General features: G+C 43.5%; 1 protein-coding gene across 1 annotated transcript in view; it reads left to right on the top strand.

Moving 5' to 3' along the window:
* The first annotated feature begins 687 nt into the window (after nt 1-687).
* The window catches only part of TRPM8 (transient receptor potential cation channel subfamily M member 8), an 89,884-nt gene continuing 64,080 nt past the window's right edge, over nt 688-26,491 (top strand). Inside the window, exons 1-9 of the mRNA XM_032277847.1 lie at nt 688-831; nt 4,313-4,386; nt 11,201-11,357; nt 12,735-12,912; nt 15,832-16,004; nt 18,630-18,804; nt 19,849-19,916; nt 21,449-21,646; nt 25,736-25,838. Coding sequence (XP_032133738.1) covers nt 715-831; nt 4,313-4,386; nt 11,201-11,357; nt 12,735-12,912; nt 15,832-16,004; nt 18,630-18,804; nt 19,849-19,916; nt 21,449-21,646; nt 25,736-25,838 — 1,243 coding nt within the window. The 5' untranslated portion in view covers nt 688-714. The remainder of the gene's footprint in view (nt 832-4,312; nt 4,387-11,200; nt 11,358-12,734; nt 12,913-15,831; nt 16,005-18,629; nt 18,805-19,848; nt 19,917-21,448; nt 21,647-25,735; nt 25,839-26,491) is intronic.

The following is a 26,491-nucleotide window of genomic DNA, read 5'->3' as shown; positions in this document are numbered from 1 at the left end:
AAGGGGAGAGGGGCCTCCCGAAGTATGGGATGGGGGCATCTTAGAGTGAGAAAAACAGAGTGGGGTCCCCGAGGAAGTATCTGCATGACATAAGGTTCTGCAATGCCCAGGCCAGCAGCCTGCTCCAGAGCCCAAGAGAGAAGTTTTGGGCGTTAGAGTCTCAGGATGACCTGGGACATGCTGACCCTCAAGCCCTGCCTACCACCCTTCAGGGCCAGGAGTCTTCTTTTCTGCCCAAGAGCCAAGTCCTCTGGCCAATACAGGCTGCTATCCACAGTCTGCTCTGTAAATTTCCTTCATCCCCAATTCATTACTTAGCAAGTAGCTCTCGAAAGCCCCTCAGGTGCAGTGCGTTGTGATGCATGTGGTACAGACTGTCCTTTCAGAGCTCTGGGTCGGGTGGGGCCATGCCCTCAGCCACTGCACAGAGGGAGTACCCAGAAGGGGAACCTGACTCAGAAGTGAGGGGCCAGAGAGGATGTGCTGAGTGAGGGGTGGAAATGCCACCTGGGTCTTGTAGGGTGAAGAGGAATTAGGGGCAGGGGCATGATGACCCTTGTGGGCTGAATGGAGCATGGGACATTGCACGTGGCACATTGCACGTGGCAAAGGGGAGAGGGTGCAGAGAAAGGGGTGTTGGGGTGAAGCTTTGAAGGAAGCCTTTTACTGTTTGTAACCCAAACTTACCCTCCTCCACCCATCGTTGCAGAAGAGATGTCCTTTGGGAGAACCAGGCTCAGCATGAGGAGCAGAAGGAACGGTACTCTGGACAGCACCCGGACCCTGTACTCCAGCGCGTCTCGGAGCATAGACTTGTCTTACAGTGAAAGTGTAAGTCACGTGCACCACCTGTTTGAAAGGTTATCATTGTAACATTCATAAGGCATTAAATCATGCATTTGCAAATGGACTTTTAGGAAATTTTAGATGCCATGTCTTTACAATTTCACTGCTTAATGCTCAGTGCTCTTGCTTCCAGTCTGAGTTTCGAATCTCAGTCCCTTCTCCAGCTCTACGGCCAGGGTCTCAGTTTGGGTCCATCTGCATTTGTTCTTGCAATGGCCTCCTCGCCTCACTCCTTGGCACTGTCTCTCCCGGTTCCAAGCCAGCTTCCATGCTGCCTTCAGGACACAGACGTGCCCAGTCATGGCTTCTTGGGTAAGCTGGACTTGGGGTTGGGTGCCAACGGGAGGCATGTCCTTAGCACCTCCCTGTCTCTCCCTGCCTGGCTTTGCAGGCACTAGGCGGAATTTCCTCCCACAGGTTTTCCGCCCACTCTCAGATCCTGTCCAACACTCTCATTTGTCAAGAAATTAAGACAACTTTCCAGTCTGAAATCCAGTTCTCCTGGGCTACAGTGTTAAAACTCGGGATAGAGGCTAGCTTTGGAAAGTAAGGAAAGAAGTAGGAATTGGTGGTTGGGGAGGGCGGTTTTGGGTGTTGTTTAGGATTTTGGTCTCACTGGTGGGTTCCATGGGGGCTGACTTTGTGATCTATCATTGAGCTGTAAGAAAACACACACACAAACCAACACGCAAAAACCTACTCTTCCCCAGCTGGGTTCTGTCTCCCAGGGCCAGGACTAGGTAAGTGAGGCAACCCTGATGCAAAAGTGAAGGAGGTGCCAGCCCTCAGGGGCTGCCCCTACACTTGCATGCCCAGGTGGTGGGGGGACTGAGCACCTCCTTGCAGTTGCTCCCCAGTCTCACCTCAGTTGTTGTCATGGGAGAAGCAAACAGTGGGCCAAGGGTGGTGGTAGCTTTTCCGGCATTTTCCCCCTTGCTCCCCTCTTCAACCCCAGTGATGAAGCATCTCTGGGAGAGCCCTTCTGGAGGGGTCCTTCTGGCCTCAGTGCCGGAGCCCTGGGAGATGGACAGAGGCTGACTCTTGTGCGTGCTCCTGTGACCTCCTGCTGGATGGGTCTCCTCTCCTCAGCCCCTGCAGGTCAGCCTCTCCCAGATGCAGGCATCCCTGTGGGTAGAACTGCTGAGACCATGCAAGAGTGTCTCAGTTCTGGGGGGTTCCTTTTTGCCCCCTGAGCACATAGACACCTCTGCAAAGTGCACTTTCAGAGGGGTTTTTTAAAGCCACAAAGCAATTTTTAAGAAATCATCACCCTTCCTCCATGATCATTGGTTACACAGCTTACATAGCTCTTTCCTTCATTCCTGTTAAGTAGATTTGAAATTAGTTAAGTGGATAAAAAAATCACAGGAAAAATGGGCATCACGGATTTTCAAAACTGCTGTGTGGAGGTGAGCATCGAAATTGTTTTTGCTTTCAACATGTTCCTGTTGAAATGTACTTAGAAAAGATGTATATATGTGAATTTCCAGCTTAAAAAGAATATTGAAATGAATGTTCTTGTGCCCACCACCAGCTTGAGAAATAGCATATCACCCCCATATGCCTGGTGAGTTGGCTTTCCTCTCTCCTATCAGAGGTTGTAACCACTATCCTGAGTTTTGCATGACCCATTCCCTGATTTTATTTGTAATTTTATGACTTGAGTATATGTATCTCTCTAAACAATACATTGTTTAGTTTTGTTCTGATTTTGACATATATGGAATTGTACGATACATATTTTTTTGTGAGTTCCTTTTTTCCTTTTTCTTTTTTTTTTTTTGCTCAAAACTGTTTTTGAGATTCATCCACGGTGAGACATGTAATCATTGTTGATTTATTTCATGCTGTGCTGCACCCTACTGTGTGCTTATGTTTATTTATTCAGCCTAAGACAGATGGCATTTGGGCTTCTGGTCTTTGCTATTACAAGCAATACCATTTTTAACATTCCTAGATATGTAAGCCATGCCTACCTGGAAAATGTTCATTGAGTTGAGGCTCGGTGTGGGTGAAGGTAAACATCTCTCTTTCATGGGGTCTGGATTTAAGACACAGGACTTATGGGGAAACTTATGTTCAAAGGTTTGGGAAGATAAGGCACATGGTCACCCTTCTCTGATATCTCAGGACTTGCAGAGGCAGAGGATGAGAAGCGAAGAGGGCTTCTCATCGTGAACTTCACTCCAGGAGAGGAGACTTCCCCCTTTGCAGTGTATGGTTGGTGACAGCCTTGCTGGTGGGGATAGGAAGGCAGGGGTGGCTCCGGTGCCAGTGGCCTGTCTGATGAGGCCAATTGTGTGTGAGGTTGCCTGAGAACTCCAGCTGCCCGTACCTGGTGGCCTGTGGGAAGTGGCATTGGGCTGCTGGGGAAAGGAAGCTCCTAGCAGCCCCACCTCCCCAGGGCAAGGCAGCCGTCTGAGGCTGAAAATTTATTGCCAGGCAACTTTGCCAGGCACTCTGAGTATGCAGGTCATTCATGGGACAATCCTGCCTTTCTCCGCAAGGGACTTTTCCACAGGGAGATAACTTTACTGGCGATAGTGGACAATATTCAGGAATGGTTGCATCAGTTCACTTACCCACCCACGGTGGGCATGAGGCCCGCTGCCCTTCCCTTCACTCATGCTGAGTGTTCATTGCTTTGATATTTTTGCTAACCTGGTGTGTGTAAAATGAGATCTCACTGTGGTTTTCCTTTGCATTTGCTCATTCTGAATGAGGTTGAGCGTCCTTTCATATGCTTATGGGTTATTCTCTTTCAATGAATGCTTACTCTTGTCTTTGGCCATTTTTTCTTTTGGGTTCTCTGCCTTATTCTTATTGATGCACAGCACTTAAATATTCTGACTACCAATCCTGTGATGTTTCATACATGACGCAAATACCTGCTCCTTCTTTGAGGAGTATAGGTATTTTTAAAGGAGCTTTTCATTTGTTTCCAAATAGTTTGCTTCTGCTAACTTAAGGGAAGCTTTTGGTTTATAAAGGCTTTGGCTGTTTGTCAGAATTAGGTCCCAGATGTGCCTAACCACCTTGCCCATGGAGGGATAAATACAATTATGAAGGGTTTTTGGAATATGCCTTCTTTTAAACAGCAAGTATAAGAGGAATGGGAATCTGCATTGATATATTATTTATGAAAAACTATCATCCAATGCCTGTGTTCTTCCTTGCAGCCTTAGAGGTGGAAAAACATAATTTGTATGTATATAATGCTGTTTATATATAAGATAAGCCCAAATCATTTTTAGAAAAATTTTCCATTTAGTTATAAAAATTTTAATGTATGCATCTTAAAAAAAACTGTGTACTCTGAAGGCATGAACAAAGGCTGGATGCTATGAATATTGTGGTAAGTTCTTAAAGCATATGAAGTGGAGTTACATCATATTTAGCGTTCATTAATATCAGCAAGGAGTGAGAATAAATTAGTAATGTGTTATTCAATGCTCTCTCTCCAAAGGACTTGGCGAATTTTATTCAAGCAAATTTTAAGAAACGAGAATGTGTCTTCTTTACCAAAGATTCCAAGGCCACGTAAGCTACTACTTTCCCTCCATTTTTGCTTTCCACATTAAAAAAAAAAAATCAACCACCATTACAACAAACAAAGAAATGCTCACTGGTTCATTATTAAAGATGTCTTCGTCTTGTAATTCTCAGAAATGTTGTGTGAGCAGGAAAGATCTGGCAAGGAGCTTGTAGTTGTTGCTTAGAGCTCTACGATTTCATTTGTTATTTTCAGCTTTGGCAATAGTTGGAAAAGTCACTGAGAGAGGCTGTCACTCTCTTCAGTATTCCCATGAGAATGGAAACCCACCTGAGTGACCTTGGTAATGAAAGTTGTTAACAAGGACGTTGTCAGGCAATACCATGCATGTGGGCATATTTCCGTCTTACTGGCTCCTCTGTCAGCCTTTTCTTCCCTGCTGTTGACTTTGGGTCTTTCCTTCTAATCGGGTGTTAATCTACTCTAAGTCTCATGTGTTGTGGAACATTCAGCCTGGGTTACAAAAGCAAGCCCCACCAGCTCAGCCCACAGGAGGACTTCAGTAAATGTTGATGAGCAAGTGAGTGAATGAATGGATTGATGAGTGCTCACCCTTTGTGTAAAAGATGCGTTTGAATCTAATTAAACAAACTTAATCCTACCCCACTCTTCTTATTTCTCTCTGTCCCTTCTTTTTTACTGACTGGCAGTGCAAGAAAAAGCCTAGCTATTAACTGAGTGGAAGTTTCTGCTGTCTTTTAAAATGAAAATAACTTCTGTTGAACAGAGGCAATGAACAAAGGAAGGCTGTCGTAATAAAGAAAAAGGCTTTAGAGCCAGCTTTGGTTTTAGCCTTGACTTGGCTGCCTCCTCACTGTACGGCCTTGAGCCAATTATTCTCTTTTCTGAAGCCAATTCCCTTATCCTAAGAATCTAGCAAAAATATACCTCATGGGTTGTGGCATTCAATGAGGTAGCACATAAAATACCCACCATAATGCTTTAGAGCATAATTCTTCATGTGAATCAGAAAATGAACAGCAGAAAAGACCTCTGCTCTGTCACTGGTATGAACTTTTGCATCATGAGTCATTCTGACAAAGTATAAGCTCTGTAAGTCAGCTATTTATCCCCTGTATGTTTCACGAACAGGACTTACATACTTGATTGTTAATACTACAACCTCCTTGCAAGGAAGCTGTTATTATCGTTAAGGCAAGTGAGACCCAGAGACGTTCAGTATTTTACCCACGGTCACATGGCCAGTAGAAGACGGATGAGAGATCTGAACCCAGGTTTTCTGATTCCAAGGTTGTGCCTTCTGTATACCCTCAGTTGCCTCTCTTTCTAAGAATGACATTGCTTCGGGCGGACCAAATTCATCAACACGTTCTCAGTTACAGATGTCCAGTCTAACTGGCATAAGTGGAAGATGGAGGAGGGATTCTGTGGGGTGTGATAGCGGGATGTTGTGGCTGAAAAGTGCAGCCAGATCCAGGGCTTGAACAACGTTACCAGGACTCCATCTCTTTCCACCTGTTGTTTCTGCCCCTCTCTGATGGACGGGCTTTTCACAATGGGAGGCAAAATGGTCACTGTTTTTGGTTGTGCGTAATCAGCTTTCCATTTGCCAGTTAGAGCAAAGAGGGCCTTGCCCCTAGCAATTCCATCAAAAGTCCTGGGCTGATGTTCATGGCTCTTAATGGTCTGGCTTGGGCCATGTGCCCATCTCTGAACTAATCCCTGGGCTGGAGGGCGGATTAGTTGAGTTGGATGGTGGAATATGCTGATTGGCCAGGCTTGGGTGATGTGTCCGGGTGAACTCAGTGCAGAAAAGGATGATTCCTCAAACGAAAATCAGGGCTCACTTACCAGCAGAAGGGGAAGTAGATGTAGGTTAGGGAAGCCCATGGCTGTCCACCTTACAGTGCTTGATTACACCTCAAGTCTGAGCCAAAATGAAGGAAGATGTAGTGAGCAGCCACAGTCCTAAGCAACACAAGCAGAGCATAGGAACATCTCAGGGTCTTCCAGTTCCCATCTCAGAAGGGATGCAAAGTTCTATAATCTTTGAATTCCCCATATGTATTATTTCTATCTCTCCGTAGGTAGTGGGAACACTCCATGTAATCTAAGTCACCCATCAGGCAAGGGCATCAAATGAAGTGATGATTAATTACATCGATGCCCTGGTTTTGCTGCTATTTGCCACGCTAGATGACATAAGCTGCCAATGTCCCTCCTGAGAGTTCCCAGGGTTGCCACCCTTGTGCTAAGCCCAACCCACCCTTGCCTCGCCATTCTAAACTCTTGTGGATGTCACTGCAAGGTGATGCCATGCCTTCGCCCCTGCTGCTGTGTGTCCTCTGAGACATGCTGCCAGCTTAGGGGTGGCCTTCTGGCACACTATGGGTAGTAAGCTCCTAGGTCTGGGTTTGTTCTAGTCACTTCTTACTTCCTTGGCCATGCTGGGTTCCAGGTAGAAACAGAAAGAACGCTACTTTCACAACAGCAGCACTGTGCAACAGAACCTTCTGCCATGGTGGAAGTATTCTAAATCTGCGCCATCCAATATGGTAGCCACTAGCCACATCTGGCTGCTGACCATTTGAAATGTGGCTAGCACAACCAAGGAACGTTTTCAACTTTATTTAATTTCACTTAATTTAAATATAAAATTAAATAGCCGCGTGGGTCAGTGGCTACCGCATTGGACAGTGTCATTTTACAGGATTCAGACTTGGTCCAAGGGGGTAGAACTAGGGTCCTGATGCTCTCCTGTCCTCTTCATCTCTCCTATCTGTCATCCCTATTCCTCCTCCAGGTATCTGCACTCCTAATGCCTTCCTGGCAAGCCCTCTTCTCCATTTGTAAACCAATTCACGCAAATTGATGCTTGGAGTGATGTCAGCCCATACTCCAGAGCTGCCAGGCAGCTGCCACCCTTAGCAGGCAAAAGGGCTCAACAGTCTGTTTTTGGTTATAGCAACAACAGGTGGGGCAGGGAATTCTCTCCCCCATTCTGCAATGAGCTTGGGTGGGTGGGCAGATCCCAAAAGAGAGTGGGACAGTGACAGCTGTGGAGAGAGAAGAGGAGCACTGGGAAGCAGACTGGGCTCAGGAAGTGCCCTAACACTTAGGGAAAGAGAGGGCTGAGAAAAATGTGCTCAATTCTTGTTGACTTTTTCTTGGCCACACTGAGTGATGCCCTGGGAACTGTTCCAAAACAGAGGTGAGGCTGCTGCTGGAGGGCGATGTTGGATCCAGTCTCTAGCTCAATTTTTATAGCTTCAGAAAATATTAAATGCTTTGAGAAATACTTTGGATAGGGATCATTTACATACCATGTGGTAATTAAGACTTTTGGTTACAAGGAGCTCAACTACCTTAACCTAAAGAGGGGATTTGCTCTAAGGAAAAAGAAATGCCACCTAAGAGTAGAGGGTGGCCAGGCCTCTGGAGTGGTTAGAAATAGTGACTGACGAGGGGGACTCAGTAGGTCCCCTCTGCTCACCCCTGCCTCCACCTCTCCCTGAACACCTGCTCTCTTCTTTTCTAGAGTAGCTACAATTGTATTGTGGTGTCTGATCTTCCATGTCACAGGCCTAGACCTAGAGAGAGATGGAAGCAGCTCTTTTGGTCCTAATTTCAAATTCTTATGAAAGGGACACGTATGCCAATCCTGGATTAACTTCCCATCCTTGGGCCTGTCAATCGTGGACATTTCCATAATTCAGTTATATGAACAGACTCATCTTGATCCTACTGCGTAGACAAGGTTGGAGAGAAGGGACAACCTCACTGGGGTCCATGTCAAATGCGCCGTATCTAGCAGGCAAGTGCCCCGATGTGTCTCCAGCAGCATTCCCACCCCCTAGGAGAGCAAGGTTTGCTCGTGAGGTTTGCTGCTGAGAAGCATTTGTTCTTCATGATAGAATCGCCTTGTTGAGTGTCTTTGGTAGTTACCCTGGGCTTCCAGTACTTCAAAAAGATCGCTATTAGCAGAGGAACTCCAGCTGAAGCCAATTACTTCCAGGCAGCAGAAACTTGGTCACAATTCGGCTGGGAGTTCATCTGCTTCCGGAGTGGTCATAAAATTTGCCCATTAAACAACTCCTTTCTGTTGCTATTGTGTTTTTAGAAACAGTCATAGAAATATATATCACTATTACCATCTTGTAAATGAAAATGTGACCTCCTGCCACGGAGCGCTTTTAGAATTAACCCTATCATTTTGCCATATGTTAAATAGGGTGAACAGTGAAGAAGACCCTGAAAATACAGCTTGTATTCTGGAAGGAAAACAGGCCTACTTTACAAAGATCATTGAGGATGAAAACTATTTAAAAGAAGACCATTCAGTGTATTTATTCACTCACTTGTTCATTTATTCAAAGGACATCTGCTAAATGCCCTGATGTGCCAGAAACATGGGGAACAGAGAATATAAGATAAAGAGTCCAGCTGGAAGCAAACCCTAACAGGATTTCCTCAGTTTGTATATCTTTATTTGGCTCAGCCTGTGCAGGGAATCCTTGCTCCACGGTTCCCATGTATGGTTATCTTGTTATCTGACCCTGCATCCTGGTACTGGCCCACATCTGCCAGAGGGGGATGCCTTTTTTGGTAGGTTAGTGGTGAACGGGCGACCACAGACTTTATTGTGGGGTCTAGGACCTGGATAAGAGTGAGGGAGGCACTGATCCTACCAGGACTTGGGCAACAGGTGTAAACTTGGACTGTCCTGGGCAAATCAGGACACTGAGTCACCTACTGGTAAAAGGAGAGCTTTGCTCTTAGGGCCTGTTTCAGTGACCAAACATGTCTCCCACTTTGCTACTCCTAGCCTTCTCAGGATAAAACTCTCTGTTCTCCTCCTCTACTGGCCATGGCCCCCTTGAATTCCTAGCACCTCTGTGTCTTGTCCAAAGATGGATCAGAGAGACAGCAGAGAGAGATGGAGAACCAAGTTGATGGGGCAGGCAGAAAGAAGCTGGGAGGAGGTGAACAGAGCCACACTCGCGGGGAGTTGTTTTTGGCCAAATGGGAATCTTGGTGGTGGCTGTTCATGTCTTTGGAGATGACTACTCTCAGGGTGCTCTGGATAGAAGGTCAAATAATCATGGAATGTGTTTTTGGAGAGTTTTTTTTTTTTTAGATGGAGTCTCACTCTGACACCAGGCTGGAGTGCAGTGGCATGATCTTGGCACACTGCAACCTCCACCCTTTGGTTCAAGTGATTCTTCCGCCTCGGCCTCTCAAGTAGTTGGGACTGGAAGTGTGCACCACCACGCTTGGCTAATTTTTGTTTTTTTAGTAGAGAAGGGGTTTCACCATGTTGGCCACGATGATCTCGATCTCTTGACCTTGTGATCCACCCACCTTGGCCTTTCAAAGTGCTGGGATTACAGGCGTGAGCCGCTGCACCTGGCCGATTTTTTTAAAACTGCATTTGTGCTTCTTTTCTGTTGCCACTGCCTTCCTTAATCCTTGATTTGCATGTATGACACCACCATAACTTAAGTCACCTTAATGGAGCAGGTACCACATTCCAGCTCCAGCAAAGCGCTCTGCGTCATTTCCAGCCCTCGCGGCAAGCCTGACAGGAGACGGGCTATGCAAGAATAAAAGGAGGTGTTTTGTTTGTTCCTCTGCACTTTGCCAGGTGTCATGTGAAGTTATTCCCGAGAGATCAGCTTACGGGCAGGAATGACATTCAGCTCATCTTGAGCTGCTGTGAAGCTCAGCCCAGGGCTGAATCAGAGTAGATTTTCAATAGTATCTGTTGGGCGACTGTGGTATGCTGGCGAAGGCATAGGGGAAGAGGATTTACCACTGACTGTGTATCTTTCTATCCTCTTCCAATTTCCTGTTATGTCTCTGTGTCGCCTAATGGATGAATTTAGTTCCATTGCACTTTTAACGGGAAGAATTCGTGTTCATTTACCGCACAGTTTGTCCTCATCTACCCCAGATTATTGAAAGTCTGTCTAGTAGCTAATGTCTAATAAGGAAAGGATGATCACTCTAGAGTCTGGAACATTTTGGGTCTCTGCCAAGGGAATGCATCTCCCCAGAAAGTTCAGCCCATGGGAAGGATGTCTCACTTCACTTCAGAAGAGCCTGACTGGATGGGCAAACTGGCAGGGTTGGTGCTGAGGCGCTGAGGCCTACCCAGGGCTCCTGTGTGTTATGAACTATGCGAGAAGTTGAATAAAGTTTTCAGATTTCTGAAACTCAGTCTCATAACAGCCCCATGGACAGAAGCTAGATTCCATGAGGTCAGGGCTCGTTTCTGTTCTATCAGCATGGAGCTAGTTTGTTGGTGAAGGAATAATAAACATCGGGGATAAAACAGCAGAACTAGCTTCTTTTCTTTTCTCTCTTTCTTTATTGTTATTTATTTTATTTTTTTTGGAGAGGGAGTCTTGCTTTCACCCAGGTTGGAGTGCAGCGGTGTGATCTCAGCTCACTGCAACCTCCACCTCCTTGGTTCAGGTGATTCTCCTGCCTCAGACTCCTGAATAGCAGAGACTACAGGTGCATGCCACCAAGCCCGGGTAATTTTTGTGTTTTAATAGAGACAAGGTTTCACCATGTTGGCCAGGCTGGTCTTGAACTCCTGACCTCAAGTGATCTGCCCACCTCAGCCTCCCAAAGTGCTAGGATTATAGGCATGAGCCATTGTGCCCAGCCACATTAAACTAGTTTATATGAAACTGACCGAGATTACGAAAACAGTCTGAAAATAAGACTTGAAGGCATCACTTCTTTGTGTGTCTATTTAAGCTAACAATGCCGGTTTCCATATGTAGGCTCAATGAAATCCTTCCTTCCTGTCCACACCATTGTGCTTATCAGGGAAAATGTGTGCAAGTGTGGCTATCCCCAGAGCCAGCACATGGAAGGCACCCAGATCAACCAAAATGAGAAATGGAACTACAAGAAACATACCAAGGAATTTCCCACGGATGCCTTTGGGGATATTCAGTTTGAGACCCTGGGGAAGAAAGGGAAGGTAAGCAATGGTTTTTTACTTTGGCAGCTAGTTCGTAGGCCCAAATGGCTTGGGCTACCTTGATTTACCTGTAATTGTCTAACAGGATGGAGGCAGGAGAGATGGGTAGTAAACGTCAAAAATGATTGCAGGAAAAGATACATCTTGTAAAAGTCAAAAAGCAGTGATTAGGCAATGCTCAACTGGAAAACTCGACGGGTAAGGATTGGATTATCACCTAGCCTCCTGTGTCCACACACAAGGCAGGCATCCATATGATATCCACCTTGAGCCCTGCTGTTACAGAAGGCCCCATGAATGCTTTTGTGAACCCGATTGCTTAGCTCTGTGTACTCCTGAGTTACATACCGCCCTGAATATGCATTCCTTCCATACTCACTGTGCAAGCGCTCCAGCAAGGTTTTGCAAAGATGTTTAATGATCAGAAACAGCCTCTCCTACATCCTCTGTGCTCTCAGTCTCAATGAGATCACTGTCCACAGGCTGCTTCTGCAGGAGGGCCAGGCCTCTCCTCCCCCAGCTCCCCATGGCTGCCCTGGGAGGTGACCCAGCCCCATCCACTGCTGACTCTTCCCAGGGTCCCTGCCCCAGAATGGGCCAGCACCCTCTCTTGCTGCCCACCTCCCTGTGGCATCAGCAGGGCCGCTGAGGACTCTCTAAATGCAAAGCCCACCCTGTTACTATCCTGCTTCAAACACCTCAGGGTACCCCTCTAAGTCCTAAGTTCTCTACCTGGCCTGGGGGACTTTTCAGGGCCCCCAGAGCCCTCCAGTCTGCTTTCCTTCTGTGAATCCTGAATATCTGAGACAGGGATCTGTTAATTTAGAAAGTTTATTTTGCCAAAGTTGAGGACTCACACCTGTGACGCAGTCTCAGGAGGCCCTGACACATGCCCAAGGTGGTCAGAGCACAGCTTTTTTTTTTTTTTTTCCCCATTTCTTTATTTTATTGCATTTTAGGTTTTGGGGTACATGTGAAGAACATGCAAGATTGTTGCATAGGTACACACGTGGCAGTGTGATTTGCAGCCTTCCTCCCCATCACCTACATCTGACATCTCTCCCCTTGCTCTCTCTCCCAAGCTCCCCACCTCCCACTGTCCCTCCCCTATTTCCCCCCAACAGACCCCAGTGTGTAGCGCTCTCCTCCCTGTGCCCATGTGTTCTCATTGTATACATTTTAAGGAGACATGAGGCATCAATCAGCATAGGTAAGATGAACGCTGGTTCCGTCCGGAAAGGCGGGACAACTGGAAGCGGGGAGGGGGCTTCCAGGTCACAGGTAGATAGGACAGGATGGTTGCATCCTTTTGAGTTTCTGATTAGCCACTCTCCAAAGGAGAGGCCCATTCTGATGCTTCTCCCTCTTCCCCCACAGTATATCCGTCTATCCTGCGACACGGACGCGGAAATCCTCTACGAGTTGCTGACCCAGCACTGGCACCTGAAAACGCCCAACCTGGTCATTTCTGTGACCGGGGGCGCCAAGAACTTCGCCCTGAAGCCGCGCATGCGCAAGATCTTCAGCAGGCTCATCTACATCGCGCAGTCCAAAGGTGCGGGTGGGAGGCTGCCCCAAGGCCAAGGCCAGCAGCCACCTGGTTCTTCCATTCCGGCCGCACCAAGTGTGGGCAGCAGAGAAGGGAGTTCCCGCCTGCAATTCCGGAGAATCCGGATGCTGCTGGAACTGATTAATCGTTATTTTATTGAAAGCAATATCCTCGAATGAATGGACAGGGAGGTCTGGCAGGTAGCGGGGGAGCTTCACAAAGCAACTCTTTAAATCAGCATTAAGGTGCTTCCTTAGGGGAAATTTTTTTAAATCTTGTAAGATTTTCACGTTGTTATTAACACACGTAAACTTTTACCCATAATTTCTGTTCTGGGTAAAATTTCTGGGCGAATTGGAAAGGACAGTTGTAATTGGCTTGGCTTGTTATTGTGAGATTGGTGATGTGCTTTTGAATGTAGTGACAGTGCTTGAGAAGTGGTAAGCACCCTGTCTAAGTGTCGGATTGAGGTCAGAGCAACCAAGGCTTTGTCACATCAAACAGTATTTTCTTTCTTTTTAACTTTATATTTTTTAAAAAATTTGAATCTACAAAAAAGTTGCAAGAATAATGCAATGAACATCTGTATATTCTTCACCTAGACTCACCAATTTTTAACATTTTCCCACATTTGCCTTATCTTGTTCCATAAATATCTACATATGATTTTTTGGAGGAACCATTGAAAGCAGGTTGCAGGAATCATGATCCTTAACCCCTAAGTATGTGAACGTGCGGGGTTTTCTCATGTAACCCAATACAATTTTCAAACCCGAACGGTTACCATGGACCAATACTGCTGTTTAACAGTTTATACTCAAAATTTGCTAATTATCTCGACAAGGTCCTTTGGAGCAAACGTTCTTTTTTCTCAATTTGTATTCCAAATTGATTTAGCTTTTATCTTTTTAAAAAATTTTATGTTCGTTTTCTTATATCTGGAACTGGTTCTTAGCCTTTCCTTGCCTTTTGTTTTATATATATATATATATATATATATATATATTTTTTTTTTTTTTTTGAAGACTATAGGCCAGTTGCTTTGTAGATGTGGATTTGGTTGAGGTTTTCCCATGATTAGATTCAGTTTATTTAATCTTAACATTTAAAAAACTTATTTTATGAATAATTAATATTGACTGAAAGAGCTAAAGAAACATGTCCTAATCTAAATGTGATTTTTTCCTTGATGCCAGGAAGAAACTGAGATGTTTTGTTTTCTTTTTCCCTTTCATTTTTCTCAGTTTCCTGAGCAACCAAAGGGGACACTGAAGGTTGTCACTTTGTTATAAAATTGAGTAACCCCGCTTTCTTGCTACTAAATCCTGAACACGCCTTATTCAGTCATTAAACAGTTACTTATTGGATGCCTATGATGTGCCAGAAGTGGTTTTATGTGCTAGGAATATAGCAGAACAAAATGGACCAAAAAATCCCTGGGCTGGGGCACATATTTCTATGTAGATCAAGTGAAGCAATTGAGGAAGCTGAATGGTTTCATTGTTGCTGATTGTCCACTTGGAGTGCTACCTTCACTCCCCATTGTCTCATTTTGAAAGGAAACGTTAATGGCTGAAATTGATATGAAGCCATAACCTCTCAATGTGCATGCAGTAAGTCAATCACTGTGAGCATGGGTTTTGCAAAAGAGAAAAGATTTATTCACAGGGTTGCCCAGTGAGGAGATGGGAGAACAGCTGTCAAATCTGCTTCCTCAAAGATAAGGATTAGGGATATTTAAGGAGTAAAGAAGCAGGTGTTCTACGGCTTGGGGAAAGGTGATTGGCAGTGGAGAAGGAATGAGGTAATTGGTGGTTTGTGCAGGAGTAGTCAGGGTTCATGGCTCTTCGTAGAACACCTGTTCAGAAAATGTCAGTGTTAGCACGATCTGAGGGAGGAGTTTTGGCCCTCTGACATCAAAAGATCATCTCTTGGGCAATCGTGCACACTCAGTTGTAGAGTCAATGGTCTCAACTGTTTTGAACTGGCTCAGAGCAGCTCCCTAGTTCCTGAAAAACAACTTTAATCAACCATTATCATAGTGATGTATTTGTCAGTGATGTTATCTGTAAGGAAACTAGTGGAATTTAGTTATATATTGTTAGGCTACATGACTTTTTGCTATATAGGTTTTAAAATCAACTAGAAGGAAGCAAGTGAAAGCAAGCAAGGCAGGTGAAGTTTGTTGGGCTTAATCAGGTTAGCTCTCGGTTTCAAAATCTGTTTAGAGGAAGGAGACTGGGTGCTGAGAGGCTGGATTTATGCCCCATGAGAACTGGTTAAAAGAAGTAGGTATAAAACTTCTAAGGATATTGGAAGGACTTTGATGTGGAGAAAAGTAACATTGTTCCTCATTGCTGAAGACCATAGTAAAATTAGAGAATGGAGTTAGAAAAGGGGCTTTCTAATGATTGGTGGAGGGGGCTGCCTCTCAACTCCTGAGGATTCTGTTACAAGAGCTAATCCAACGAGGCTAGTGACTGCTCTGAGGGTAGATTCCTACATGGGCAGCATATTATACTAGGGTCATTTTCAACTTTAGATTCTAGTTTTATGCAAAATAATATTTTTGTAGTTATCGTATTTATTCTACTTTGCCCCCCTCATTAAAACCCTGTATAACCCTTAGCACTGAGAAGATCGTCAGTTCTAAACCTTAAAAAGGCCAGTGTGCAAAATTGTGTTTTATAAGCAAAGTGAGGTTGTTGACACAAAGGCCAAGGATCAAGAATCTGTATTTTTAAGAGAACATCTCTCAGGAACACTGTCTGAGGTCCCCTCCTCCTTTCTTGCCATATGACATAGCTGCCAGTGTTCTGTCCTGATGCCTACAGGAATGGGGCCTTCTTTTTAGAGGTCTGTGAGCCCAGCATGGAAACTTTGCCCAGTGCCAATTGACCATTTACTCTTCCCATTTGTTGACAGGCGCTTGGATTCTCACAGGAGGCACCCATTATGGCCTGATGAAGTACATCGGGGAGGTGGTGAGAGATAATACCATCAGCAGGAGCTCAGAGGAGAATATTGTGGCCATTGGCATAGCAGCTTGGGGCATGGTCTCCAACCGGGACACCCTCATCAGGAATTGCGATGCTGAGGTACGGGTGGGACAGGAGGAGATCTGCTAGGTCACATGGAAGAAAGACCATGGCATGGGCCTGTGGCCTGAACCCTGAGGCTTTGTGATGGAGCCAGATCATGGGGAATTCTGCCTTTCAAGGGGTGCCTTTGGGACTTTAAAGGAATTAAAAACAAGGATGACGTACCTAATTAACAATGACTGTGTTTTGTTCATTAAAATGTGTACTCAGCAATCTCATGTCACAGTCTTTACTCTTTATAACCGTGGTTTAGATCCATCTCAGGAGGGCTCAAGCCCAGTGGCAGTATCTTGATTGCTTGGCTACACTCACGGGAATTCAAATCAATAGCTACTGTCCTTGGTTAATTTGGCATTAAGAAGGCTGTGAGACACCCCCCTCCACCAAAATGTTTCCTGTGAACATATTTAGAGAGTAATGAGCATTTAATATTAAAATTACAAGGTAGACATATGGGGTCTTGTATCAAGTGTGGAATTTTTAAAACAACATTTCTAGTAGTTGAGGACCTTCTTAAGCAACAGGTGTTCTCTGCCCAGAAGCTTTGGACCAAATGTTCGGAAATCCACATTTAAGCTACACCTTCTCCCATCTGGGCTCCTTAGAAGTTTAGGCAGCAAATGTTAAGGATTTTTGGAATTGCTGTGATTCTTCTTTTAGAATTATTTTATTTTTGCTTCTTGGTTACCATTTTTGAGACATATAAGGCAGAGGAGAGTGGGAGGTGTTTTTTATTTGTGCATCTTCAAGGAGGAAGCATGGTAGATGGGGAAAAGGATGTGTTTTGAAGACAGAGAAGTCTGGGTTGGGGTAATCATTCCTTTTCTAGCTGCATAGACTGGAGCCAGTTCCCTTCTTCAAGCTTTTATAATAATAACCTGCATTGTTATGGGATTGATTTATCTAATTGTGCAGAGTGAATGGTAGCTTCTATTATTATTATTAGATGCTCAACAAGAGATGGCAAAATGGTTTCACATCAAATGCCAACTTCAGGATGAGAGTGGCCCAGAGCAGGCTTTTGAGGGCAGTGGCAGGCTCAGTGGGAAAGAATACTATTATCGATTAGCAATATTTGTAATGGGCATGGGAGTCAACGTAGTGTTGTATAATTATCCCCGTGGTAGATGCAGGGCATATGTTAATTCACAGACTCACAAAAAAACCTTGAAAATAAGTATTTTTATCCCTTAATGGGAATGAGGAAAGACTTCAAAATCTCCCTGGAGGCTGTCTATAGGGCCCATTTTCTAGCAACAAGTAAAACTTGAAATGAATATGTAAAGATTAAAGAAAGTGCCAATCATTTGGAAATTAAGAAATGACCAACCACTCAACCATCTGGGCAATAAATGTTGGATCTAGAATGATCTTTCAAGAATGTAATATCAGATAACTTAGAAAGTAATGCAAATGAACACGTTACATATTAAGAATAATATATGTCAATATGTCAGTATGGCCAAAGCTGCACTCAAAGTGAAATGCATAGCCATATACCTTTATCAGTAAAAAAAAAGTTAATAAATAATCCATTAATCATAATAACAAAACCTAACATTTATATAATAGCACTTGTTATGTGCTAGGTTCTATTCTAAGTGTTTTACATATATTAATTCATTTGATCTTCATAACAAAACTATGAGGTAAGTACTGCTATTTCCCTCTCATTGTAGATGAGAAAAGTGAGGAATACAGAAAGTAAGAAACTTTCTTAACACACATCTCTAGTTAGTGGCAGATCCATGGTTCACAATCTTTTAACCACTACAGTATTCAAGTTAATAAATTTGAAAAATAATATCACCAGCAAAACTCTAAATTTTGTCTGAATACTAGTTTTTCTTTCTGTTCTCTTTGAGTTTTGTTGGTGATATTATTTTCAAACTTATTAAATTCTATTCTTGGAGTTAAGAATGAAACACCTTTTAATGCAACCCTGATACTTTAAAACCTAAGTATCTGAATGGAGCTTGAGAATGAAGAACCTTTTCGGCAAGAATTCCCTTCTTTATGTTCCTGTAGCAGCTTTTTATTATCTGGTATTTTGGGGACAAAGTATCCATTTAATTGTTTCTTTTTGTGGTCTTGTTACTACACACTTCTCAAGTGCAAAGACTGTATTTCATTCATTTTCTGATCCCTAGATCCTGGCATGGGTCCCAGCATATGATAGATACCAGACAACTATGTATGTGTGCATTTCAATGTCTGCTTCTACCTGTATCCAGACACCACACACAAATATGTACACACACACACACACACACACACACACACACACAAAATTTCCTGAATGCTGAATTTCAATTTCATTGAGTTTATGCAAAAGAGTACAGGGCAATAAACCAAAAATTGGACTGAGAATCTGATCCTTACACTGTCACTGACGATTTACTAGATAATGAGCAAGTGGCACAACCATTTTGAACTTCCATTTCCTCATATTTAAAAGGAAGTCCGTTCTACAAGATTGCTAAGATCCTTCTGAATTTAGGAATTTGGGAGGAGGCATAATGTAATTGAACCCAAAGCATTAGCTTCCATATGAATATATAAAAATATCATCATGTATCTTGACTGTTAGGTACAATCTCAAAGTTTCCCTGTACTTTGCAGGGCTATTTTTCAGCCCAATACCCTATGGATGACTTCACGAGAGACCCTCTGTATATCCTGGACAACAACCACACCCATCTGCTGCTCGTGGACAATGGCTGTCATGGGCATCCTACCGTGGAAGCAAAGCTGCGGAATCAGCTAGAGAAGTACATCTCTGAGCGCACTATTCAAGGTCAGTAGTTAGGAAGTAGGACACTAGACATGTACAGTAACAACAGCAGCCACAGCACCAACAACAATCGCTACTATTGAGTGACACATGGTAAACACACCTGATCAGGTATTTTTATTGCCAAAGAACTGTTATTTCTCTTCTTTTTTCAACAGACCAGGAGTGCTTCTGCCAGGGTCACTATGATATGTACTCTTCAACATGCTAAAGGCAAGGAAAAATGCAGCCTTCTTCCACTATGGTTTGTCATTATAGAATGCTGGCTGTCTTCTGCTAGATACCATTTAAGAACAAATTCGATCTGCGATGACAAATATAAGTTTATGAAACAATGCAATTAGCTAGAATAGTAAAGATAAAACCAATCTACTAGTTTAACAATAGCTTCCTTTTTTTGAACCTTGGCTACTTCTGAGTAACAGAAACTGGTTTCAAGAGAAGAATGCAACAGTTGAGTGAAAGCCATTATTTGCCATGGCTAAGTGACATGCACTTTCTCTCTTCCTGTGGACAGGGTATTAAGATGTGTCCTGCTGTGGAACAAGATTACCTTGTGATTTGGTGATATACATAATGACAGGAACTTGTTGGAGATGTTCTCAATTCTTTTCTTTTCACAATCAGACATACATGAAAAAAGACACTGTATATGCAGTAAACTCTGTTGGGAGACCACTAGTTACACAAATTCTCACTCAAGAAAACATAGGATTATGCAAATGAGTGAGAGAATCATAAGAATAAATTTAAACCTAGTTTAATTTATTGGTGCAAAGATAAATCATGCACAGACTTTAAATATTTAAATATGTATTTTAAATATCAATGACAGATTGCAATGTGACCCATGTTATGCTATTACTAGTGTGGGGCAAAAAGACCCTTCCATCTTTAATGAGTAGATAAAGTTCAAGTCCAGGAGATGTGATGCTTTCTCCCCACACCCTAGGCTCACAAGGCAGAAGCTCATGATCTACCTTTTCACAGAGGTAGGTGAGTATTTCCAATGAGCTCAAAATTTGCTTTACTTTTTATGTTTTACAGATTCCAACTATGGTGGCAAGATCCCCATTGTGTGTTTTGCCCAAGGAGGTGGAAGAGAAACTTTGAAAGTGAGTCCTGATTTAGTTTTCTAGAAGGTTGGCTAATAAGCCTATCCAACAAATTTGTATTTTCAGGGATTTGGGCTCATCTGATCTAACCTGACTAATTTATTTTGCTGCAGCAAGTAGGTAGTGTTTTCCCTCCACATACTGTTCCCCTAACAAACTCCAGTTGTTCCTCAGTCAAGAAGATTTGAGAGGAGAATTTGCAGTGATATGAATAATCTGTGTACTTAGTGTTGGCCTTGACAGTCAACCTGCCGAAGAGACGAGTTGACGTTAACTTGGGAGACTTAAAGATTGTAACCAGCATATATATTAGAAAGCTATGATCACCCCATCTGCACTGAGATGTGATCACACACACACAAATTACCCCCAAATTAGGTGTTTCCAGGCCACCTAAGGCCCATTTATATGCCGCCTGGGGATGCAGGTATATCGCATAATAGAATCCCAAACCCTAAGTGATTCTGAGACCATGGAAACTTCTCGAATGTCTCTGCACCTGCAACACTGAGTGACTGAGCAAGAATTTGACTTCCCAGCCAAGCTGTGTAGATTCACTACCGAGTTCATCAAGCCTGCAGCCAGGCTTCTGTTTGACTTCTTAAAAAATGAGTCAGTGTGACTGTATTTTAGTATGTAGTGTAAACTATTTTCAAGAGCTCATTTTTCAAGGAATAGAACATTACAAGAAAGTCATTTTTAACTCATCTTTTTTATGAATATCCACAATGATTTGCATATTCATTCTTTTACCCCTTCTATTTTACCTCTAAGACAGGGAATAGATTAAAAATACTCTTGACCCTTGATCTTCTCCCCTGTATTCATCAGAGTAAATTCCTAGAGCTAAAAGTAAGTGCTGACAAAGTTATCTGGAATCATCGTCTAGTACTTCTCTTTTTTTTTTTTTTATGTAACAGTGATCTTTTTCTTCATTCATTCAGCAGATATTTATTGAGTGCCCACTATGAGATTTACTATTGAGACCATGGTTAAATAAAAATCTTCAGGGAAACATCAAAATAGAGATTTTTTTCAGTGTGTGATTGTCACTATATTAAAACCCTTTTATGCCTAGTGTTCCATTATTGGAACATATGGGAATTATTTATAGCCTACTGCTCAAGGCCATTGCCAGGGAGATCACCAAAAATTAAAAAAATTGCGACATGTCACTAATACAACGTCCTAATATGTGTCACTCAAATCTATTATGTCAGCACTTGGAACGATCGATTTTGTATACAGGGATATTTTAAAGCACTTATCTATGGAAGACTTAAGCTAGTCATATGTGTTCTTATTATGGAATTTGTTATGGGCACAAGATTTCATACAGCAGATTACATTTCTCATTCATAAAGCAGTTGCCAACATTGGATTTGCTTCTGATTTAAAATAAAAGCCCCAAAGGAAAAAGTGTAGGGATGTGTCCCTGTGTTTTCACCAGCTTGGCTCAGAACCTTAGTTGGGAGCTGGGTTCTGTGGACCAAGGTCTCTCTGATCTGCCTGACTCTGTCTTCTTCCCCCAGGCCATCAATACCTCCACCAAAAGTAAAATTCCTTGTGTGGTGGTGGAAGGCTCGGGCCAGATCGCTGATGTGATCGCCAGCCTGGTGGAGGTGGAGGATGCCCTGACGTCTTCTGCTGTCAAGGAGAAGCTGGTACGCTTTTTACCCCGCACCGTGTCCCGGCTGCCTGAGGAGGAGACTGAGAGTTGGATCAAATGGGTGAGTTGTCGGGACCATGTCTGAGGGCTGAGAAAAGAAGCCACATTTGTGAGAAGGGAGAATGCCTCAAACGCCCAACTCCATCAGCAGCTGCAGGTATTCCATGCTTTCTCCATGACTTTGAGACTCAACAGGTATCTTGCTGGAAACTGAAGTTCAATAAGTTATGTGACTCACCAAGTGTATGATATTCCTACTTGAGATATTGCATTTTTAAGAGTTTACTGAAAAAGGGAAAACTGATGGTTTCATATGAATGTTCTTACTAGGACGCTGTAGTAGCTTGTTCAAGTCCAGGAGAGAGATAGACACGAGAATCTGGCAAAAGGAGATAAACATTATCAGCCTTACTGATGATGAGGGAAAAGTCAAAAGAGGTGGCTTGAGGTGCAGAACATTGGGTCTGCATATGCTAAGTCTCAGAATAAGACAGATGAGCCCATCCTGACACAAGCAGCCCCGGACACCTGCTGACCTCCCTGCTGGGCTGGGCGTGGCAGCTGGAGACCAGGGCACTAGTGCTTTGCAAGGAGCAAAGCCCAGTGAGAGAAGAAGGAGAGGGCTGGCTGGGCAAGGCCAATATGACTCCTCAACCCTGAGGAGGGGTAAGTGAAAGAGTGGACATTGACCAGGTGGCTAATTCTGGTGAGGCTCCTCCCCATGGAAATCCACTGGTTGGGAAAAGAAGCACTCTGGTTCCAAAGTGCTTATACATTGTTGATTATCTAAGCATTCATACCTAACTACTATGAGTCAATTCTGAACATATAAACATGTCTGGGTGCAGTGACTCATGTCTGTAATCCCAACCCTTTGGGAGGCTAAGGTGGGAAGATCACTTGAGGCCAGGAGTTCAAGACACACCTGGGCAATGTAGTGAGACTCTGTCCCTACAAACAAAAATTAGCCAGGCATGCTGACACATGACTGTAGTACCAGCTACTTGGTAGGCTGAGATGGGAGACTCACTTGAGCCAGGGAGTTTGAGGCTGCAGTGAGCTGTGATGGGGCCATTGCACTCTAGTCTAGGTGACATAGTGAGATTACATCTCAAGAAAAACAAAAGCAAAAACGAACAATCAAAAAAACCATATAAATGGGCCAGTCCCAAAGTATACATATCAAAGTAAGACACTACATATTGATTACCACTCTCAGTGTAATTTCCTGTGATGGATGAAAAAAATTCAATGGCTAGTTCAGGGATCCCCACAGAGGAAGGAACAGACAACTCTTTTTTTTTGTTTTGTTTTTTAGACAGAGTCTTGCTCTGTTGCCCAAGCTGGAGTGCAGTGGTGTGATGTTGGCTCACTGCAACCTCTGCCTCCTGTGTTCAAGTGATTCTCCTGCCTCAGCCTGGTGCATGCCGTCACACCTGGCTAATTTTTTTTTTTTTTTTTTTTGGTATTTTTAGTAGAGAAGGGGTTTCGCCATGTTGGTCAGGGTAGTGTCGAACTCCTGACCTCGTGATCCGCCTGCTTCTGCCTCCCAAAGTGCTGGGATTACAGGCGTGAGCCACTGTGCCTTGCCGATGACTCTTAATTCATCCACCAAAGATGGCCCCAGGTCCACTTCAGTGACTTTCCCCTTACTCTTTGTACAAGTTGGCTTGCTGGGTCTTGACCAGGCCATGTTCAAAGAATAAAGGCCACCTGAAGGGTTCCCATACCCTTTGTAAGGGATTTTGATTTCTGCTTCATGAAAACTGTTACAGGCAACCCATCTGATATAGGGTAAAAGGCACATTCTACCTTCTTTGATTTTATTATCCTTTCTGCAATTCATAGCGAATTCATATTCATACTGAATATGCTAATGATATATCATAATTACAATCACATCAATCAGAATACATGCATCAATAGTAAAAATCAGTCTGGAATTTTAATTAAGCACTGATACAGGGTTTTGCACTTGGTACGGATTTCCCAAAAGACCAAGCTCAAGAGTGGGATTATTAATTAATGAATATATACATTCAGTCAAATATTAATTAGGCAACCTTCCAGGGCAGTCCTGGGTGACCTCACTGACTCTGTGGATAGCCAGCCCCAAAACCTGGACTCACAGTTTCTTGACCACTCTGAGCGATACCTCATACCTCTCCCACTGGGCTCACGGCTTCCTCTCCTAAAAGCCATCATGGTTATTCCCCCATGCCTATTCCTCAACTTATTGAGAACTTGACCCTCCATAGTCTCCCAATCTAACAACCAATGTAGATATCATTCATTCATTTATTCATCTTTAACTTTCATTTATTAATTTATTCAGAAGATATTTGTTGAGCACATACTGCATGCCAGGTTCTGAAATAGGCATTTCAGAAAGAATTATGTACACAACAGAAACAGCCTGTGTCCTCACAGAGGAAACAGAAGTTGAAAAAAAGGTTTATGCTTAGTGATGACAGTACAGTTCATTGTGTCATTGGAAGCGAAATGGGTGTTTGAAACAAAGGTGACATGGATATAGAAGGGCGGGTGCCGAGGGAGCCTGGTCTGGTGTGGGGCTTTCTGGAAGGCTTCCTGGAGGAAGTGATATGGGAGCCAAGATCTGAAAGATGGAGAGAGTTAATGAGGTGGGGGCTGGGGTTGTGATGGTGGGAACAGCATGTGCAAAGATCCTGGGGTGGGAGGCATGCCTGAGGAGTGAAAGACAGCAGTGACGTTGGATATGGTGTGTGGGAGCTCAAGAACTTGTGAGGTCCCAGCGCAGGAGGCTCCCTGAACCCTGTCTGGTCTTGTTCAAGTGTAATGGGATATTGTTAAGAGGTTTGAAGCCGGGAGAAAATGTGATAAGAGTTGTGTTCAGGAGAGCTGATATTCTGGCAGCAGTGGGGCAGAGGATGGAGGAGGCAGGAGTGTGTGGGATGGAGTCCCAGCTAGGAGGCTCCTGTTGCCATCTCTGGGGCCCATCAGTTTACTTGGTAGCCGTATTCATTTTCTTCTTCTTCCTTTTTTTTTTTTTCAAGAAAAAATAAAAATAGCCCCTTGGTACTGCCCACCTCCACTTGTGCTCTAGAATTTTGGGAACTTCGCCTCTCCTCCCCGTGTGTCAGTCCTAGCTGGACCCCTATTCTTCAGCCTGAACAAAGGCTGCACACATGAAGAGGGCCTTTTCTTCATGCTTTCATCCTCACCCACCCTCTGCTTCAAAATCCCCATGGTTTGTCTTTTCCTGCAGTTTCCACTCATTTCCCCATCACCTACCTGGGTGCTTTGAACTAAGACCTCCATCACCACCTTTCCCAGGCAACTGCAGCCTCCCTCAAAAGCTCACCTTCTAATTTCCAAATCCAAGGGCTCTTGTTTCCACCTTCAAACAGCCGGACCCTGAGACTTTGTCTCCCACCTGGCGGAGCCTCTGCCATTCCAGATCCTCATTTCCAAATGTTGTCAGGGAAACCTGCCATCACCTTGAACTCAATCTAATGGAAACCAGACTTGCTTCCTGGGCTAGAAGGGGCCCTTCCTCACCAAGCTCCTGCTGGGCTCGCCAGTGCTCATAACCTTGGAATTGGGGATTTCTTTTTCTTTTTAAAATGTCTTAAAATTAAACGTTACAGAAAGGACAATATAGAATATTCTTAATCTCTTTCTGCAGTTTCCAAGTCTTCTTTCTAAGTCGTCTTGTTTGCATTTGAGTGCTTATTTCCTATTGTTTAAGTCTTTATGGCCACATTTGGATGGTGTCTATGGTCTTCTATTGTCCTTTATTTACTTTGTCATTTAATAACTGAGCATCTGCCATGTGTCAGGCTTTGTCACACACACACACACACACACACACACACACACACACACACACACACATATTTCTAGTCAAATGAGGCGCTCAGCTTTTTGATAGGGGCTTTTTGATACGTGTGCCCTTGTATAACTGGTATAACTTGTATAACCGGTATAACTGGTATAATTCTCACTGTAGTCAAGGACTCATTATTACAATTCAGAAATTAGAAGCTATGATCTGGAACTCCATGATAGGTGGTCTTTTTAAAAAAGGTCCCTCACAAAAAGAAAGAAGTTTGTGCTCCTCGTGTGTAAAATCTGTTGGCTGACAACTTTGTTCTTTAACTTTTGCCAGCTCAAAGAAATTCTTGAAAGTTCTCACCTATTAACAGTTATTAAAATGGAAGAAGCTGGGGATGAAATTGTGAGCAATGCCATCTCCTACGCTCTATACAAAGGTGAGTAAAAATAGCTCCTTTTGAAGTGTCAGCTTTGTGTTGCCCTCTGTGGCTTTTCATGACATACATTTCTTTTATAAAACAGCTTTACTGAAATACAAGCTTGTGCTTAATTTTGATGATCCTAGATTGGACGCTAGAATAACTGCTGTTGCCCCAGTGAGGTGAATCTCCTTGGTCCTATCTATTTGACAGAATAAGAATTTTTACTTCACTAAAATTCTGGTTAAACATAATCACAGTGGTCTCCAAAGAGCTACTTCTAATAGTGGTTTAAATATTTTTTTTTTAAATTGGGCCTCAGATTCCTTTGAGAATGTGGCAAAACTATGAATCTTTGTCCCAGCATTCTACACGTGTGTACACACGTGCACATATATTTCACACATTAAGTAATTTTGCATTTAATTTCAGGGGTTTAAAAATTCCCTGAGGTTTATGAATGAACCTGAGGTTAAAAAATTCTCATTCATGATCTTTGCTGCTTTAGAATTCCATGAAGTAATTGTTACCCGGAGTAAATAGATCCTTGGCTGTCTAGACTTGAATTGTGTGGCTGAATTGTGCTAGAGCAGAGCTAGGCACATTGGAAGTGCAATTTAAACATTAGCAATCTATTAGAATCATTCTTTTTTTTTTTTTTTTTTTTTTTT

This window comes from Sapajus apella, unplaced genomic scaffold (assembly GCF_009761245.1).
Source record: "Sapajus apella isolate SASKATOON/1434 unplaced genomic scaffold, GSC_monkey_1.0 scaffold10, whole genome shotgun sequence".
In the NCBI taxonomy this organism is placed as follows: Eukaryota; Metazoa; Chordata; class Mammalia; order Primates; family Cebidae; genus Sapajus; species Sapajus apella.
Note: the sequence above shows the minus strand (reverse complement) of the source record. Positions and strands in the feature narration are given on the sequence as shown.